Source organism: Pristiophorus japonicus, chromosome 1 (genome assembly GCF_044704955.1).
Source record: "Pristiophorus japonicus isolate sPriJap1 chromosome 1, sPriJap1.hap1, whole genome shotgun sequence".
NCBI classification, from domain to species: domain Eukaryota; kingdom Metazoa; phylum Chordata; class Chondrichthyes; family Pristiophoridae; genus Pristiophorus; species Pristiophorus japonicus.
In genome coordinates, this window is record NC_091977.1 from 66,045,219 (window position 1) to 66,064,000 (window position 18,782).

At 40.7% G+C, this 18,782-nt stretch overlaps 1 protein-coding gene across 1 annotated transcript in view; it reads left to right on the plus strand.

Annotated features, from left to right (window-relative positions):
- Window positions 1–386: 386 nt before the first annotated feature.
- Window positions 387–18,782, plus strand: part of pax5 (paired box 5) — a 314,658-nt gene continuing 296,262 nt past the window's right edge. The window contains exons 1-4 of the mRNA XM_070900982.1: window positions 387–429; window positions 2,933–3,098; window positions 11,293–11,490; window positions 14,967–15,031. Coding sequence (XP_070757083.1) covers window positions 387–429; window positions 2,933–3,098; window positions 11,293–11,490; window positions 14,967–15,031 — 472 coding nt within the window. The remainder of the gene's footprint in view (window positions 430–2,932; window positions 3,099–11,292; window positions 11,491–14,966; window positions 15,032–18,782) is intronic.

Consider the following 18,782-nt stretch of genomic DNA (forward strand, 5'->3'; position numbering starts at 1 on the left):
ACCCGCCTTCATACACACAGCGGACAAATTGCACAGGAAAACGCCAAAAAAAGAAGCTGGAATTCATAAAAGGATTTTTTCCGGGTGTGAACGATTTCGAAGTTAAAATTCACTGCTGTCACTGGGTAGCAATTGGATTCGTTTTTTGGGGGCATTGCATTGCATTTGACAAACTTAACTTTTACGTTCCTTACACAATCCGTCCGAAACCTTGAGGATCACAAAGACGCAGGACCTGCAATTAGTGGCTGGCATCGAGATCTTCTTCTGGGTTTGCGTGGGGTACTGCTCACGCCTCTTTTGTTTTGGGGAGTATAGGTGAAGGGGTTAAATTCAGACCAGGAAATCGAGGTTTTCTCCGAGTTGAAGACCGGCTGCGCCTTTTCATGGAAATCCACTGTAAGCACGACCCGTTTGCAGCAATGCATAGTAAGTAGGCAGCTCCTTCCCTGGCTTGTCTGGCGGTTCCTAGTGAGTGAGAGTGTGTAAGGAGTGCTGGAGCACCCGGTTCCACAAGCTGATGATCAGATGCCCCTAGAGCTGGAGCAACGCGAAGTCTTTGAAAGGGAGCCCTTTTTGCAGAAAGGCACGGCCGAGTCGCACGTCCACGGCTAATTTTAATATCATCCCTGATTTTCCCGAATTAAAAACGACGTAATTAAACGATTTCTTAATTCCCACAATTAAACAGAAAACGACAACATTCGCGGACACAGTTACAATATGATCTTAATTACTAATACTTTTACTAAGAAATGGAATGTGGTATTGTTGCTGTCTGTGACGAGCATCGTTTGTTAGTAAAATCAGTTGCATTAATAGACGCGTCATTAAAATTCGTGAACAAAACACAAATAATCTGGTTGCCAGTAAATTGCCAAAGAACATTAACCAGGGGATTAAACAAGGTCGACGTGTAACTATTTAATTTTGGTTTCTCCGGTTGTATTTACTTTTGTGAGTAAACGGCGACGATTAAGCTGATGTAAAGCAGTGAAAGTCCGCTCTGCTGGTCTTGGACCGCGCAAAAATCTCCAGCACGTTTGTTTTGGTTGACAGAGTTGGCTGGGACTTGTCCATTTGGTCGGTGTTATATGAAATGACACATCCTATCACGGTGTGTTAAGAGTTATTATACCTACAGCTTGTAAACAGATGCTTTATCAACTCGAACTAATCATATTGTAGTGTGGACTAAACACACTTTAGGAATCGGACCTCTTTGACCAGGTTTACTGAGTATACATCAGGTTGGAATTTCCCCTCCGACTCCAAAAATATGTATCGATTTAAAATTGTTACAACACAGTGATGTGGAGTAAACGCGCACACACAAACTTTCAGATCGAAACAAACATTATTGATTTTTTTAAACGGTTCTTATGATCAAAGTCATGTATTTTATAATCCTATTCCATATTTCCCCATTCCCAGTTTGAATTGTACGTATGCTCATTGGGACCCGTTTTAATAGTAAATAATCGTGGCTTTATTTTTTTTAAAGAGGAACACAATCTCAGGATCAAACTTGGAGTGAAAGGGAATTTAAACGGATCCGGCGTAAAATCTGATAATATTTATTGTTTAAAAATGAACTAATCTTCCAGTTAGTAACGTTCTGCTCCAGAGACTGAAATGAGATAGCAACTGACAAAAAAACCGGAAGTAATGCATCATTTTTGTGCTCATTAGCAAAACGTTAATTTCACTTATGACTAAAACCAGTAAAAGTAGTAACGAAAGAGGCTAAGTATCTGTCGGCGCCGATTACCCCTGTGCTGCAGGTATCAATCCGTTCCCGTTATAACTTTCCTTCCCTCCGGCTGTGACACAGACTAATAAAAAAAACCCTGGAGATTTAAATGAGACGATTTATCTCAAACACTCCCAGCTTTTTGCAATGTTACAATATTGTAACCGATCTGCATGTATTAACATTTGCCGTGTACAGGCGCTGTATTTTATTTCTGAATATAGATTTGAATATAGATCCCATTCCTTTGATTTCAATTTGGCATGCTTTTAGAAAAACAAATCTAATTATCGTTTTGAGTTATGATTTATCATTCTCTTTCCCATTCGTTTTCTTAAAAGACTTGTAGAAATTTACGATCGTATTAGGAGAAAATAAATTACTATTTTGTTTTAGCAAGATAACCCACGAGCTGCCTCGAAAAGTCTAGTAAACATATACAAATTGTGTCACATTGGGTGTAAGAATCAAGCCGCTCGCAATACTGCAGCCGATTACTCAAAAGGAACACGTCTTGGTCCCAGAAGGTTGTGAGCGCGACTAAAATCCGTCCAGAAATCTCCGAGCGACTACTTTTCTTCACAGGAAGCTGAAGTTTCACCGAAAGGGGCTCGTTTTCTGTTCCGAATTCAGTGGAACACTTTCGCTTTCAGTGAATCACTCATGTGTGTCTCTAGCTCACAACAATAATCATTCATATACATTTTTAAAGCTGGTTACTGAAGCTAGTGTTAGTCTATATATAAATTTTACAATACACTGGGGTATATCCCTGTCCCTATCCTGAGGTCCAGTTGCTGGCTGAGAGCGTGCGGCTATGATGGGCTGTGATATGAGGGCTATTCCAGGAAGCTGCTGCAGGAGCCCATGTTTGAAAAGTGCTCCCCTCTTTAACACAATGCGGTGTGTTCCTCCTCCTTTTTGGTTTTCTCCTCACTATCCGATCTGCTACAGTATATTCCCATCCCGTTATCCCCCTGTTTCCCCCCCCCCCCCGCCTTCCCATGACTGTGGGAAGTGACAGTGCAGAGGAGGGGGTTCTGTCTTCCTCTCCCCCAAATTTCTGCTGGCCCTGTATGTTGTCGGTAAATCTAACTGGGAGATGCAGACTGAGTGTTGGAATTCTACTGTATAGCTGCAGTGTTTCTTTTCTCTCTCTGTTTTGTATGTTGTATACAGGGCATGGCGGGGTGAATCAGCTCGGAGGGGTCTTTGTGAATGGCCGCCCTCTCCCTGATGTGGTCCGGCAGCGGATAGTGGAACTGGCCCACCAAGGGGTGAGACCCTGCGACATCTCCAGGCAGCTCAGGGTGAGCCACGGCTGCGTCAGCAAGATTCTGGGCAGGTAAGAAGCAAGAGGAAGAGAGAAATGTCACGCAGGGTATCTGTCTGGGACCAAACAGGGTCCAAACTGACAATTACAGATCTACAACACTAATCTTTTAGATACAAGTTAACACGGATAAAAGGAATTGGACAGAGTAACCGAATTTAAAATTATACAGAAATAATACCTTGGGGTTGAAGGCCAAATCCCGAGCATGTATCAAAAAGTCAAAATAAATCAGCAATTATAGTGCAAACAGGAAGACGTTGATCATCGGGCTGTGTGATTCAGCGGAATATTAATAATAGAAACAATCTTACAGGCAAGAGAGTAATAATGGGAAATAGTGTTAGAGGCAAGAGAATCGGAAGTAATTCAAACCTAACATTACAGATATGAGAAGCAGAAATAATCCAAGAGCGACATATCGCAGACAAAGCCTTTCCTGCAGGTAATCCATCAGAAAGGATATGACAACAAGGTAATCCTTAAATTAAGAGAATCAGATATCAGAGAATAGCAGAAAACGATTCACCAAAACCCCAGCATATAAAAGCCACGCATAATACAGAAAAAAATCCCTAGGTTATAAGAAAGCAACATAATCCTTTAATGTATGTGAACCCTTCCGGTACAAGCTGTAAACACCTTGTAGGTACACAAATAAACACTGAGAAATGCCTAGGAAACGTATAGACACAGTTAACACAGGGCACCGCTGCTGTTTCAGCATCAGACTCACAGTCAGCTTTTTAGCAGAGACAGTGTCTTGTTTAGGGTGACAGGGAGAGGCAGTCTGGTCACTTAACATATCCTACCCTCTCACTGCAAACGGTTATAGACGGACCGACACCCACACCGCCTGGTAATATGGACGAGGGCAACGACTGCATGTCCCTGAGCGTATATAGCCGTGTATCTACAGGGACACAAGGATACACAAACATGTGACATTACACGTATACACAGACAAAAACATTTCTAACTGGGTTCTATGCACCGAATACTCACCCACACTAAAATGAAACTATGCCAAGTAGTATATGCACGTCTACAAACGTGAACATCTGGACACACACGTACTGGTACACGCGGCACTCAACCCCACCTGAATGCTGCATATTTACACCGACGGAAAGATAACTCACGGTATAGAAATTCACAACTCAAAGAGATCAATCGAAACCAGGCACTTTATATTTATTTTTCTCTTACAGCCTGGCACTCGGTTTAATTAGATATATTTACATTCATATTTCATATATTTTTGTGATGTCGCATTTTGTTACAGGAAGTCGTCCACATTCCACAGTAAAGTAACTTAATTTCCTTTAGAAATTAATTGCCTCACGATTAATGTTAGGAAATCAAATTGGTAGAGTTCATAGTTCATCCTTCTGGGATGGGAGAGGTGTAACCGTCATATAGCGGGGAGATATTACTACAGAAGCTGCGTGAGACGGTGAGATTTGGGCAGATTAAACCCTTCTAATAGATTCTAACACCACGATTTATAATAGCAATTATATGTGCATAAACATTGGGGCTGGGGTACAGAGGGGCGTTGTTACCCGTGTCAGATACATCTATCAAAACCCAGGCGGGAGATGAACTTTTTATTGATACTCTGCCAGCGCTCGGGTCAGTGACCATTTGAAAACTTTCTTTTGTTACTTTAGTTAATTCTTGTTTCCCTATACATCTCGAGGGGCTCCATATTATTTTCAGAGAATTTTCCGTGTCCCTGTTCTATCGATGAGAACTCGGTACTAAATCGTGAGATATCCCGAGCTGACTTTGGACCTGGCACACGAGAAGTAACGCGCCTGGACCATCAGAGCAAGGCAACCAGGCCTGTTTGAATAGCTATTCACTACATTTAAAATCTGTAAACTACCACTAAAGGGACATTCCCCCCCCCCCCCCCCAAGAATAAGCCGGGCTGACCCATTTCAGGCCCACGGCGGGGAAACATTGCTTTAAAAATTAATTGACATACTGGAAATTCGAGAGCTGGGAATTTGGGTTAAAAAACACAATTTTTTGAGGTCATAAAATGGCCAATAATTAGACAAATTAAACGAAATGTTAGAGAAATTTGCTCCAGTCGTATTTGGAAGTCATTGGATCTGATAAATCGCACTGGGTTCAAATTATGGTTGGAGATAAGCCCCTCGATAGTTGATCGCACTTGGTGAAAGCGACAGTTTCTGCGCCGATTAAACCGGGTCGCAGTGCCCATTGTACCGTGCACCCTTTTTGTATAATTTGCTTTGTTCTTGTATAATTTACAACAGGCCAATCGACGCATAATTAAATTGCAGATGCTCCATTTGAGCCCCGTGCCAGGCTTGAAAGTTGGTCAAACGAATAATGAAACACTTTCTAAACAAGAAGGTTACAAGTCAGGGCAGAACGCTGCTTGTTTGTAGGTATAGTGTCGGGGAGCGTTGAGACAGACAGGCGTTAGAATAAACTCCAATTACATTAACAAATCACTGCAACATTGCAATAGTCATGACTTCTCTTACATGTCCTATCGGCTTCCTTCGAGTTATTAATCTCAATGAATCTGACACGACTTTAGAAAGGCTGTCATTTACTAATTAATTTAATAATGAACTAATAGTCACCAATTGCCTTCCCTGTTAATGGAAATCTGACATGTTCCTTGCTAACTTTCACGGTTCATCTGCAAGCAAAAATAATCCGTTTGGACAAAAACTCGGCCAATTCCCTAATTTCCCAGCCCCTCGCCGCCACTAACTTCTACCGATGGGACGCTGAGCAATAACGGAAAGATGTTGGGTTCAGATCACGCTCCGCGGCAGCCGCACGTTCAAGGAAGGAAAAATGAATTGTTGTTGAGGAAAAAGAAAAGCGTGTGGAGGGAAAGGCGTTCGGAGCGCAGTGAAGCAGGGACTAACATTCAGGTCCCCACTGACTAAGCTTTAAACACATTCAGCAGTCCAGGGTTGCCACCAGTCACTCTCTCCACCTTCCCCACCACACGCATTTATTCCCTGCAAGGTTTATTTAACAGAGAGTCACGATGCTATTGCATTCAATTCCACTCCGCTTAAAACAGATCTACATATCGGAAGATCCACTCCAATCGTATCTTTCAGAAATAGGAGCAGTTTATATGTAAGTGCTTTTGCCTCTTGGCGGGATACGTCATTTCGAATTAAACAGTAATTGTTCTTTTATCTGAAATATTTGGTGATTTATTTATCTATTTCCCAGTGTGGGTGTATTGCCCCGTGTGAAGTGCACTGTACTATATTACCCGGTGTGAAGTGCACTGTAGTTAATTTGTTTAATAACGTAAAACCGCCCTCGCCGTTTAAAGCTTCACTTCAAAAACTTTCACTCTTTTTCATTAATCCAACAGTTTTGCCGCTCGCCTCACGTCGTCACTCAGTATCTAACGTGTTTAAAAAAAAATATTTTGCTGGCGTTTCAAGGAAAGGGCTTCTTAAAGATCATTTTATTCCGAATTACCTTGGTTGCCAAACTTAGTCCACTAATTCAGAGTTAATTTGTTTCGTTTTGGGATCTGTCAGCAGGCTGGGGAGTTTCAAAGGGTATCGGTCCTCATCCCCTCCTATTACACAGCAGGGCTCTCGGTTTAAGACTCTTCACTGTCGACTTATTACAATCAGTATTACAGATACCCATCCATGGACAGTGTTTCATAGAGAATAAGCCTGACCTTGAAATAAGAGAAAGAGTGAGAGCAAAGAGAGAGAGAGACGGAGAGACAAGAAGAGAGACCGAGAGATAGAGACAGAGACAGAGAGAGGCAGGATGAGAGAGAGAGAGGAAGAGAGAGCGAGAGAGCGTGAGACAGAGATAGACAGGACGAGAGAGAGAGAGGAAGAGAGAGCGAGAGAGTGTGAGACAGAGAGAGACAGACAGAGAGAGACAGATAGAGCCAGAGAGAGAAATATGAAGCGAAGACCTTATTTAGCCAACTTCCATCCCGGTTTAAAATGTGTGTTTGGACGGGGCTGGGTGTTTTTGCCGGAAGTGACTGGATGGATGTCTTGCACTGTCCTACAGGCCGGCTCGGTTTCTGCTCGCACGGATCTACATGCTAAGGCCAGAGTTTCTAGCAAACACCTGGCTTGATTCTGAGATGCACTTGCAATAAGTCAGTAATAGGAGCATCCTGAAGGTGTCTCTGTTTGGTGAGTTGTCTCTCCAGTCAGCCTTTAGTCTTCTGGAGATGTTTCAGCCCCTTGTGGAGGGCCACAGCTCTGCTTCCACCGCCAGGAATAAACAAAAAAAAGGAGAAAACACGTTTTCTGGGTGCCAAAATAGCTGCCATGCAAGTCTTGGCCTTATGCGTATTGATAACTCTACATTCTGTATTGTTGACTGAACGATGTCAAAATAATGTATTTCCCACCCATTGTCCTTGTGGTTAACCTGTAGTTCTGGAATGGGAAGGTGCCGACTGCAGTCTGCATTGATTCATTTTTCACCTTCGTCTCCCCCTCCCAGTCCATCTCTCTGCCTTTCTTTCTCTCTCTCTCCCTCTGTCTGTCTATCTGTTTCACTCCTTTTCACTCTTTCTCTGTCTCTTTTACTCTCAATCTCTCTTTCTGCCTTTCCGTCTCCTCTCTATTCCCTCCTGTGCCTTTTACGTGACTTTCTCGGTCTGTGTCTCACTTTTCTGCCTTTGAGCCCTTCTCCCACCCTTTCTCTGAGTTCGAACTAGAATCTATCCCACCACGTTCAGGACCAAGGACAGGGGCTTTTTTCCATTTTGGCTGCTGTTCCTGACTATGTAAGTTTGGGCTATTTGTCCTGAAGCTGCGAGAATGTCGAGCACATACTGATGGGCAAACTGAGATCAACAGTATCTTTCGGACAGTCGCACAAATTGGCGCCACATCGCTGCCAACAGCGCCGCCAAACTCACAGAAGACGCAGGATCCACAAAGTAGATTTAAAAAAAATCAAATAGAGATTTTTAAAACTAACCAGAGGTGCCCGGATCCGGGAGGCCCGGCGCGGGTGATCATAATGAAAGAAGTACGAGCTAAAAGTAAGAAAAACAAAAGCAGAGAGAAGGAGACAGAAAGAGAGAAGTGTGCAGTCATGAAACTAAATTATGTTTTTTGAATAAAAAGTGAGCCGAAAGATTGATGGGCATTAAAGGAGGTTAATAATTTCGCCTCTCACATGGATGTAGCTACTGCACAGAAAGGACGTGTCCACGTTTTACTCTTGCTATCTGCTTCCCTTTTCCTTTCACACACTCACTATCCCCAATTAAATAGTTCCCACTTTCTTATTCATCAGATTTTCCATTTTACTCTAATGCTTTATTTTTGATTCACTGTTTAGGATCGGACAGGAAGTCGGATTGAGATATGAGGAAGGGGGGAGTTATCAACAACAAAAATTTACATTTATATAAATCCAAAGTATAAGACAACTTTAAAACTTCACAAGTAAATGATCTACAAAACGCCCTTGGTGCATCTGCACAATGAGAAGAGGGTGTCAGGGACAAACAGAAGACATGTAGCGAATTAAATTTTCTTTGCTTTTCGACGAGAGTGAGAATTGACCTCTGACCTTTGACATATTGTATAATAGAACATTTTTGGAGTTTGCCAGAAAAATCGAAATGTCCTCACCTATTGATGGTGCTTTAACACCTGATGAACAACGCTCCGGTCCCAGTTTTTGGACCGTATGGATAAGGGCAGTCTGACCTCTCTTTCACTGCCTGTCTTCTTTTGTGTTTTCTATATCCTTTGCTTTTCCTCCTCCTAACTATCATCAAAAATATAAGCGTGTAAAGCTAGACCATAGGAAACTTGGCCTCACATTGTCCCACTTATCCCGGCAATGGAGGGCTATGTTTGTAGGGAACTGTGTAACTGGGATCTGGCCGTGTGGGATTGAGGCTGGAAATCTACGGTGTGTGCTTCCACAAGACAGCAGGCTGGCCAATGAACCAGTAGCACCATGGGTTGAGCCTTCAGGTACCTTCTATGAGTTACATTATACCGAGGTTTCTTGATAGATGAGGATATTGGTTACCTGGCATCTCGGTCAAAACCTTGCTCACAATTGGATTTATTTCGCTGATGACTTGAGGTTAAAACAGTAGTTAATGTGAATGGGCCACTGTATATTCTGGCCATAAATTGATTGTATTAGAATAAAAGTTCATCTCCTTCTGTCCCTCCCCCGGATTTATATTGTTTCCCGTTTGACACAAAGAATTCAAGCAGAAATTGTACAAGTAGTAGTGTTACGTTTGGCAATGGCTTCTCTAAGACACAATACTCTATGCATTTAATTGGTGTAACAATCTGTCTAGAACACCTGAAATGGAAGATTAATGTTCACTATTTTAAGTAAGAAAATACATGAAATATACAAAATTAAATCTTAACAGCAAGAAGTCTGTGTTGAGGTTTCCTTTTCAGCAGATATTGCCAAGACTCAGCTGGAGTTCAGAGAGGAACACGCTGATGCTACTGGGGTTAACTGTCACATTACATACATTGACCCCAGGCATTGTAGTAATATTATTTTTGATATCTCTCTCCCAAAATTTATAATCAGCTGACAGATTAGACTGCACCACTCACTGAAACTGAGACTGAGCGAATGACCTCTCGAGAGTCAGTTGGAATAGACAGTGCCTTCTCCAAATCTACAAAAAACAGAAAAAAGCCTTGCATTTATAAAGCAGCTTATCACAGATCTCATGAAATGTTCCAAAATTCTTCACAGACAATAAATTACTTTGAAGTGCATTTTACTATTGTTATGGAGATAATTTTAATGTACTTGAATATTTCATATTGGAAATATTAATATCTCTGTCAGTCTGTCCATCAATTACTGTTTCGGTGTACTGACACGGGGAGTTTATTAAGACTTTTCTCCCTGTCACTGTATGGTATTCTGATTTTTTTCCACACTCTTCTTGCCACTATTCTGTGCCTTGTCCCTCTTTCATGGCATCGGTCTCCCTCTCCATTCAATCTCAGTCTAAGCTGCTTTTCCCCTCCCTTCAGCCTCCGTTGTATCTTCTTTCTTCATCTCCCCCGGCTTCTGTCCTGGCTGCTTTCTTTTTCTTTTTCCACTTCCTTTGTGCACTTGCAGCCTGGTTTCCTTCTGACAGCATAGAATTCTGTCCTTTCTCATTCTTTTTCTCATTCTTTGTGGTCTTTGATACTTGTGTTAGAGATGTGCAAGCAAAGATTAAAATATCTGGGAAGGCTGAGTAAAAACAAAAGACATAAATGCATTAGAAACATTAAAAGTAAAACATTTTGTAAAATATTAAAAACGAACTGACAACTAATAAAAAAAAACAAAATAAAAAAACCCCAGAAAATAATTGATGCGTGATGGAAAAGTAGAAGCTAAGTCAAAATACAGCAAGAAGATTGTTGAAATGCCTAGAGTTTATTTAAGGTACTCCAGGCAAAGCATTTCACGACAATCTGGATCTGGATGTTCCTCTCCTTGACCATCTGCTGCCATTATTTTCTGAATAAAAGATTTAAAAAAATACCTGATAACATCAAGACTGAAAATTGCATTTTGTTGTTCTTGAACTTTTACTGTGAATATCCAAAGGAAAACGAACCTGTCAGGCAATCTATAAAACAAGTATTTTTCACCCTCAAGAAACCCGCTGTGTGCTAGGAGTGGCTACTTTGCAAGTGATCTCCTTACTCATTAGTAAGGAGATCACTCAACTAAAACATCTCTCTCGTGCAACATGTACACACACACACACACACACATACACATGCATACACAGGTATAAGCATACATACGCACGCACGATACACACATACGCATACAGATACATATGTATACACAAACACACAAACTTTTACGCATTCAAGCACATGCATCGACCACACACATGTACATACAAATCAGCTCTACTCATCCAAACCCTCTTAAAAATGACCAAAAAGAGAGCAAATGCTTTATTGTTTTTGCAATTAAGGAAACATTTTTCAACTTCTTGAAGTACTACTTCTTCGTCACTCTAATGGGACATGAAACTTTGTGTTGAGTGTCAGTCACACATACCAGACAAAAATGATTGGCATTAACCCTTGAAATGAATTCTGTTTGTGAATTAATTTTTATTTTCCAGCATTGTGTCCAATCTCAAGTAATGCCCGGCAATCTCTTTCTCCTATTCTTTTTTAAGGTACTATGAGACTGGAAGTATTAAGCCAGGAGTCATTGGAGGATCCAAACCAAAGGTCGCTACACCCAAAGTGGTAGATAAAATCGCCGACTACAAGCGCCAAAACCCAACCATGTTTGCCTGGGAGATTCGAGACAGACTGTTGGCAGAACGAGTTTGTGACAATGATACAGTGCCTAGTGTCAGTTCTATTAACAGGTACTGACCCATAGGGGGTGCACTGTCCAACATTAACCGACACTTGACCCTCATTCTACATAACACAGCAGCTTCATTCTGTTTTTGCAAATTGTAAAGAACATCTGGAATAGATAGACAAGAAAAAAAGAAAACACGCATAGTACTAAAAGTTATATTCAATCATTAGACGCTTAACTGAGGTACAGCTCTACAAGTGCGTGATCATTCTGATATCCCATCCAAGTCATTCCTCATCCTGCGACTCTTTCCTTTTACGCAGTGGCTTTCCATGGTACTGTCCTCTCTCCTACTCTGTTCCTTCATCATATCAGTAACCTCTCTCTCATCATCCAATCCTGTTGGCTCTTTTCCTGCCACATTTATCAACTTCTTTCAGATTGATTGCTCTCGGCATTAACAGCTGTCACCCTCTTACTGTACAGTGTCTGGATCATTATATCTTCATCTCCCTTCTGCAGTTATTATAGGATCATTAAATTTAGTTTCTTTTAAATCTGCTAAGACACATTTTCTTCATATCTGTCACAAATCCAAATAACAGTTCCCATTTCCAACCTTGGTTCCATGTATAGTTCTTCTTCACATTTGTAGCCAAACTATCTGTCATGACCTTAAATGAAACACTCACTTCTCCATTGTTAAATTTGCCTCCAATAAGCCTAGTTTTTCCTTTCATGGCAAACATTTTTCATCACAGCTCTTTACTGTCAGCTGCCCAAGTCTGTTCAAAGACTTGACTACTGTTCCAAAAGCCTCTTTCTCACACTCCATTCCTAGACAGGATACAGTCCCTCTCTTGCATTTAGCCTCAACTTCTCTCTCTCTCTATTTTATCCATACTACTATGGTCAGTTCTCATCTGAGCTTTCCTCTTTACTTTTTTTCTAAGCTGCAAGTAGACCATCCTAAATACACTTTCACCTGCCTACATCTGCACTGCATTGAAATTAAAGACGTATTGCACAGTCTACTTATCCAACTGATTCTATTGTGTCTACTTCTCTGAATAATTATTTCCTGGGTCCTCAAAACTGTGTAATTGTTACATCCCTCAGAATTTTCCTCCTATATCTTTAAGGTGTTTAAAATCCAAGCTTGGGATCACTTAATTGCTCCTTTCTAATTTATCTAATTTTATGTTTCTTACTGCTTTCTCTCCCTAAACCCATTTGCCTCACCACTTTCTTCTCCTCCTTTAAGAGACTCCTTAAAACTCATCTCTTTAACTACCCCTCCTAATATCTGGTTCATGCTCTGGCTTGGCATTCAACTTTTAAAATTACACATCTGTGAAGTCTCTTTGGACATTTTTATTTATGTTAAAGGCGCCATATAAATGTAAGTTGTTGCTTGAGATGCCCTGTGCTATGGGCCTAGGTTGCATATTTTGCTTTCTTATGCTAGAGAAACAATAGTCTTCAGAAACAACATCAACTTGCATTTATATAGCACCTTTAACATCGTAAAATATCCCAAGGCGACTTACAGGAGCGTAATCAGACAAAACCTGGCATCCATCCATGCCTATGAAATTCCAACATGGGTTACTGAATAATTTTCCTCTCCCTGTCCCAGGACTGACAACAATTGTAGCACCTACACCACTATCCTCGCTAATTCAACATAGACAGGGGATCAAACTGAGGACTAAACAGGTCTGGTTGGCCCAGTCACTTCCTATTTTAACTAACTAAGCCATCTTGGAACTCAAACTAGATCTTTAAAAAAAATAATGATCTGCACTAACATGGAGACCTCTACATAATTGAAAGTTTTAAATTTGTGTTATCATTGAACTTGGTATAGAAATCTCAGCCTCCAGAAATGCACCAGGTTAGACACACTTCAGTGACCAAGAGGCAAATAGAGGAAAGGTAGAAATGATTAAAATCTACAAGAACATTTATATCAGTTGAGTGTCATTAGAAAAAAAATCCAATGTTAAAGCAGTTAGGTACAAAGAGGTAGAATATGCATTGAATGTAAGCTCCATACTTGGACCACTGATGAAGGCAGGAATAGGATTCACCATTGTAATATCTCCTGTAACAATTTAAACAAAAATCAAACTGTATATTAATAGCTGTATAAAACTGGCTGTGTATTAACTTCCATAAATAGAAGAGAAGCAATATTGCATAGCTTTGTGTTGCACTGATCTTAAAAACTGGATTATTTGTGTGTGCATCAAATTACAACAAACACTATTATTCAAGAAAAGTAATATCAGGAAGCATTTCTATGTAAACGACAAACACCCATAGTATATTTTATGTAATCCTATGTTTTGAGCAAAGTGCTCCCAAAACCGCTGGACAGGATAGACTCAGACAGCAAAGTGTCTCACCAGTAGAATGTAGATTTACATTTACAGTTCTCCATCCGAAGAGGCAGACAAGGAATAACAGTCATACACTCCACTGCAAGGGAGGATAGCCTAATGTCAGACTTGGCTCAGTAGTAGTACTGTTGCCCCTGAAGCAGACAGTTGAAGGTTCAAGCACCCACTCCAGGATTTGAGCATAGAATCTCAGCTGATACTTCAGTGCAGTACTGTAGTATCAGGGTTGTAGTCTTTTGGATGAGATAACCAAGCAGAGGTTGTTCTGCCTTTCAGGTGGAATTAAATATTCATGGTACTTTTTCTGAAGGAGAGTAAGAGTTTTCCTGGTGTCCTGGCTAGCATTCATATTTCAACACTAAAATAACAAATTATTTGGCCATTCATCTTATTGGTTGTTTGTGGGACCTTAATGTGTGCAAACTGACTGCCGTGTATGCCTACATTACAACAGTGACTGTATTTTAAAAGTATTTCATTGGTTGTGAAGCACTTTAGGGCACCCTGAGGATGTGAAAGGTTCTTTCCTTAGTGGGCAATTAACTTTCACACATCCCCAGTGTCTAGCTCCACGGTACCATAGTCTGGGAGCTGGTGGGCTCCATTTCTCTTGGCTGGGACATGACACATGGCAAAAGGGAAGGGGAGAGAAACACAAAGTAACTTACATCCTTGAAATACACATATAGGCTATTTATTTTGCAAATATTGTTATGTGATAGGTGTAATGTATGTGTTTCATGGGTTCTTTGCTTAAGAAGTCATAGCAACATATTGCTATTAACAATTAGTTGGTTTATTGATAAAAGTTTTAACAATCACATTATACATTAGCAGTTCATCCACCAGGCCTCATCGTGGATCCCCCGAATCCAAATGGCTAGGGTTTTATTGAGTCTTGTGAAAATCACGTGATTGGCTAAGCCACTCCCAACTCAACAGCTCAACAAACCCATGAGCATACTCACAGGTGCATACATTACAATGGGAATTTCACATTTCATTCAAAAGAGAAAATATGGTATTGAAAGAGCTAACAGAAAATGACCAATTATGAGGAAATGATTTATTTTGCTTTTAACAATGTATTCTTGAAAATTAATTTTCTTTCTTTAATCTTACTTTTATTCAGGATTATTCGAACAAAGGTGCAGCAGCCTCCAAACCAGCAATCGCCGGTCTCATCCCATAGTATAGGTGAGAGTCATTTCTACACTGTTCCTTCAACTCTATAAGAGAGATATTGCTCTAAATCTTGGAGAAATCTGATCTTCTATCTGTAGAGTAATTACATCTACAACAGTTCCTTGTCTGTGTATAAATTCATTCTTGTTCTCTGTCCAATCCCTTCCTGTGCTGTTGTTTGTGACCCCCACCCACATATTCTCCTTTGCCTTTCCTGATGACAGTTACTCATTCTGGTGTACAGTTTCACGGAGAGTGCCCATTCTTCACATGTGAGCTAGGCTGGTGCTTCAGGATAAGAAGCTATTCTGGGAACACCAAGAATAGATCTGCAGACATTTAGAATCTGCAAATATGCCTAAAGACACTGATATTTGTTGTGCATCTCACAGACTTTGTGCTCTTCTCTCAATTAGATGGAAAATTCCTGAATTTAATTGATTCTTAGTGAACTGATTTTAGCACCTGATTCTGTACTGGATGAGCAGAAATTTCCTCCAACTAAAAACTGGGAAGACCAAAGCCATTGTCATTAGTCGCTGTCACAAACTCAATCCCCGAGCCATTGACTCCACCCCTCTCTCTAGCCTCTGTCTGAGGCTGAACCAGACTGTTTGCAACCTTGGTGTCATACTTGACCCTGAAATAAGCTTCCGACCACATAATCGCACCATAACTAAGACTGTCTATTTCCACCTCCGTAACATCACCCATCTCTGCCCCTATGTCAGCTCATCTGCTACTAAAACTCTCATCTATGACTTTATTACCTCTAAACCTGACTATTTCAATACACTCCTGACTGGCCTCCCACATTCTACCCTACGTAAACTTGAGGTCATCTAAAACTCGGCTGCCCATGTCCTAACCCACACCAAGTCCCGTTCACCCATCACCCCTGTGCTCGCTGACCTACATTAGCTCCCAGTTAAGCAATGACTCGATTTTAAAATTCTCATCCTTGTTTTCAAATCCCTCCATGACCTCACCCATTTCTATCTCTGTAATCTCCTCCTGCCCTACAACCCCCCGATATATCTGCGCTCCTGTAATTCTGGCCTTTTGAGCATCCCTGGTTGTAATCTATCAACCATTGGTGGCCAAGCCTTCAGCTGCCTTGGCCCTAAACTCTGCAATTCCCTCCCTAAAGCTCTCTGCCCCTCTATCTCCCTTTCCTTCTTTAAGACGCTCCTTAAAACCTACCTCTTTGGCCAAGCCTTTGTTTATCTGCCCTAATCTCTCCTTATGTAGCTTGGTGTCCAATTTTGTTTTATAATACTCCATGAAGTGCCGTGGGATGTTTAACTATGTTAAAGGCATTATATAAATACAAGTTGTTGTTCTCTCCACTTTTTGTATGATTCAAGAATTATATTAGGTTTAAATCAGAATGATTTCACCATACTTAAAATATCACTCAGATTCCTTTCTGGAGTTTGATAACTTTGAATCTGACCATATATCAAAGGGTCACATCTTTTCATATACTTATTGAACAAAAAGAGCATTAAATAATTTGGTTAAAACTCATCTCCTGCTCCTGGCCATGCCTAGCCTTGATATGAATATACATCAGGCCACTATTGTATTCATCCTTGATCAGATTACAGCTGATCTCAAAGCATGATAAGAGGATTAACCTCTAATTAGTTACTACTCGTTTGGGCAGTAACTGAAACGTAACCTGATTGTTATTACGGTTGGGTTTTTCTGTCTAATAATCAGGATGCTTCAACTTCTCCACTGCCGCTGTATTTCTAAGCAACTTAATTCTTCAAATGAAATTCACCAATATAACTTGGTTTCTGAAGTCTGACGATTATTATGATAAAAAGATTTCACATTGTAATACAAAATTGAAATCTAAAATTTAAAGCGGCAATAGAATGGGCATAGAATGTGATGTAATTAAAGTAATAAATCCACAAAGGGGACTATTCATTACATTTTCTGCATCATTAGGCACTAAGGAGTTCTGAAAGTTTTTTTCTTTTCTTTTAATTCCCGTTCCTCGGTTTCTCATTCTGTGTTGATTGTGTCTTTGCAGTTTGCAGCATGTGATTCAGATTTCTATTAAAATAGAGCTTTTAAAAAGATCTTCAAAACCCTCAGTGCTTGTGTATGTTTGTGATTTACAGTACAGGTGGACAATCGATTGCCAGGCTCTGCACTGACTGTGGTGCTAAAGTGGGGATTTTAGGCACAATGACACTTTTCAAAAACTAGTTCTGAAGGCAGTGAAGGTTTCTTGGAAGGATGTTCTCTTTGCACCTGAGTTATTGACAATACACAATACAGTGGCAGTGTTTGTAACTCAATGAGTAAGGGTGTGTGGAAGCTCATTCTTGCTCACTCTGTTCAATGCCTTCCTGTGCTGATGTTTATATTTACCGTCCCCCACCCACCTCTCCATTGTCCTTGCCTTTCCTGAAACAGTGTCTCATACTGGGATACAGTTCCACAGGTTGTGAGAACCCCAGTACCTCAGTGCCAGCTTGGACAGTGAGTTTTAACAGACTATTTGTCGATAGGCACATCACACTATGTTATTGACTCGGGGTAAGCTAGTAAGTGTAGTTCATTCATTTCAATAGAATGGCTTAGATGTATGTGATACTTTATCTCGTGACCAGTTTAGGGACTGGCAAAAGCAACCCAAGCAAAGAAATTAGTTCAGTGGACCAATAGCCATAGGCTCCTACTGGGTTTAATGGAACAATATCCATAGGCTTCTAATGGGTTCAATTGACCAATATCCATAGGCTTTTACAAAAGCAAAATACTGCAGATGCTGGAAATCTGAAATGAAAACAGAAAATGCTGGAAATACTCAGCAGGTTCCAATGAAAGGTCATTGACCTGAAATGTTAATTGTCTTTCTCTCTCCACAGATGCTGAGTATTTCCAGCATTTTCTGTTTTTATTCCATAGGCTTCTAATGGGCTCAATGGACCAATATCTGTAGGATTCCAATGAGTTCAATGGACCCATATCTGTACACTTCTAATAGGTTCAGTAGACTAACATCTGTATGCTTCCAAATCAGGACCTTTAAGTTGGGAGTTAAAAAAAAGACATGGATTTATATAGCGCCTTTCATGACCACTGGATGTCTCAAAACGCTTTACATTCAATGAAGTATTTTTGGAGTGTAGTCACTGTTGTTATGTTGGAAACATGGCAGCCAATTTGTGCACAAGCAAGCTCCCACAAACAGCGGTGTGATAATGACCAAATAATCTGTTTTTTTGTTATGTTTATTGAGGGATAAATTTTGGCCAGGACACTGGGGATAACTCCCCTGCTCTTCTTCAAAATAGTGCCATAGGATCTTTTATGCCCACTTGAGAGAGCAGACGGGGCCTCAGTTTAATGTCCCATCTGAAAGACGGCACCTCCGACAGTGCAGCGCTCCTTCAGTACTGCACTGGAGTATCAACCTATCAATTTGTTTTGTGCTCAAGTTAGGTGTTCAACTAGTTGAGACAATGAAATGCAGGGACTGCTGTAGTGGACAAGCAGAACTATTGGGGCTAAATTCAAACAGCTACAGACTTTTGCTCCAAAATCAATTGTACAGGGACTGTAGAGCCAGTTTGACATTCAGGTGTTATCCTGTGAGTGGTCTGGCTGCTCTTTCACTGAGGTGAGAAAACTGGGCTCTGAAAATTCATGAGCCAATGGTCCTATCGTAAATGCCCGCGATCTCCGGCGATGACCCTGGAAAAAACATTACTCTTATTATTGTCTACTTAATGTGTCA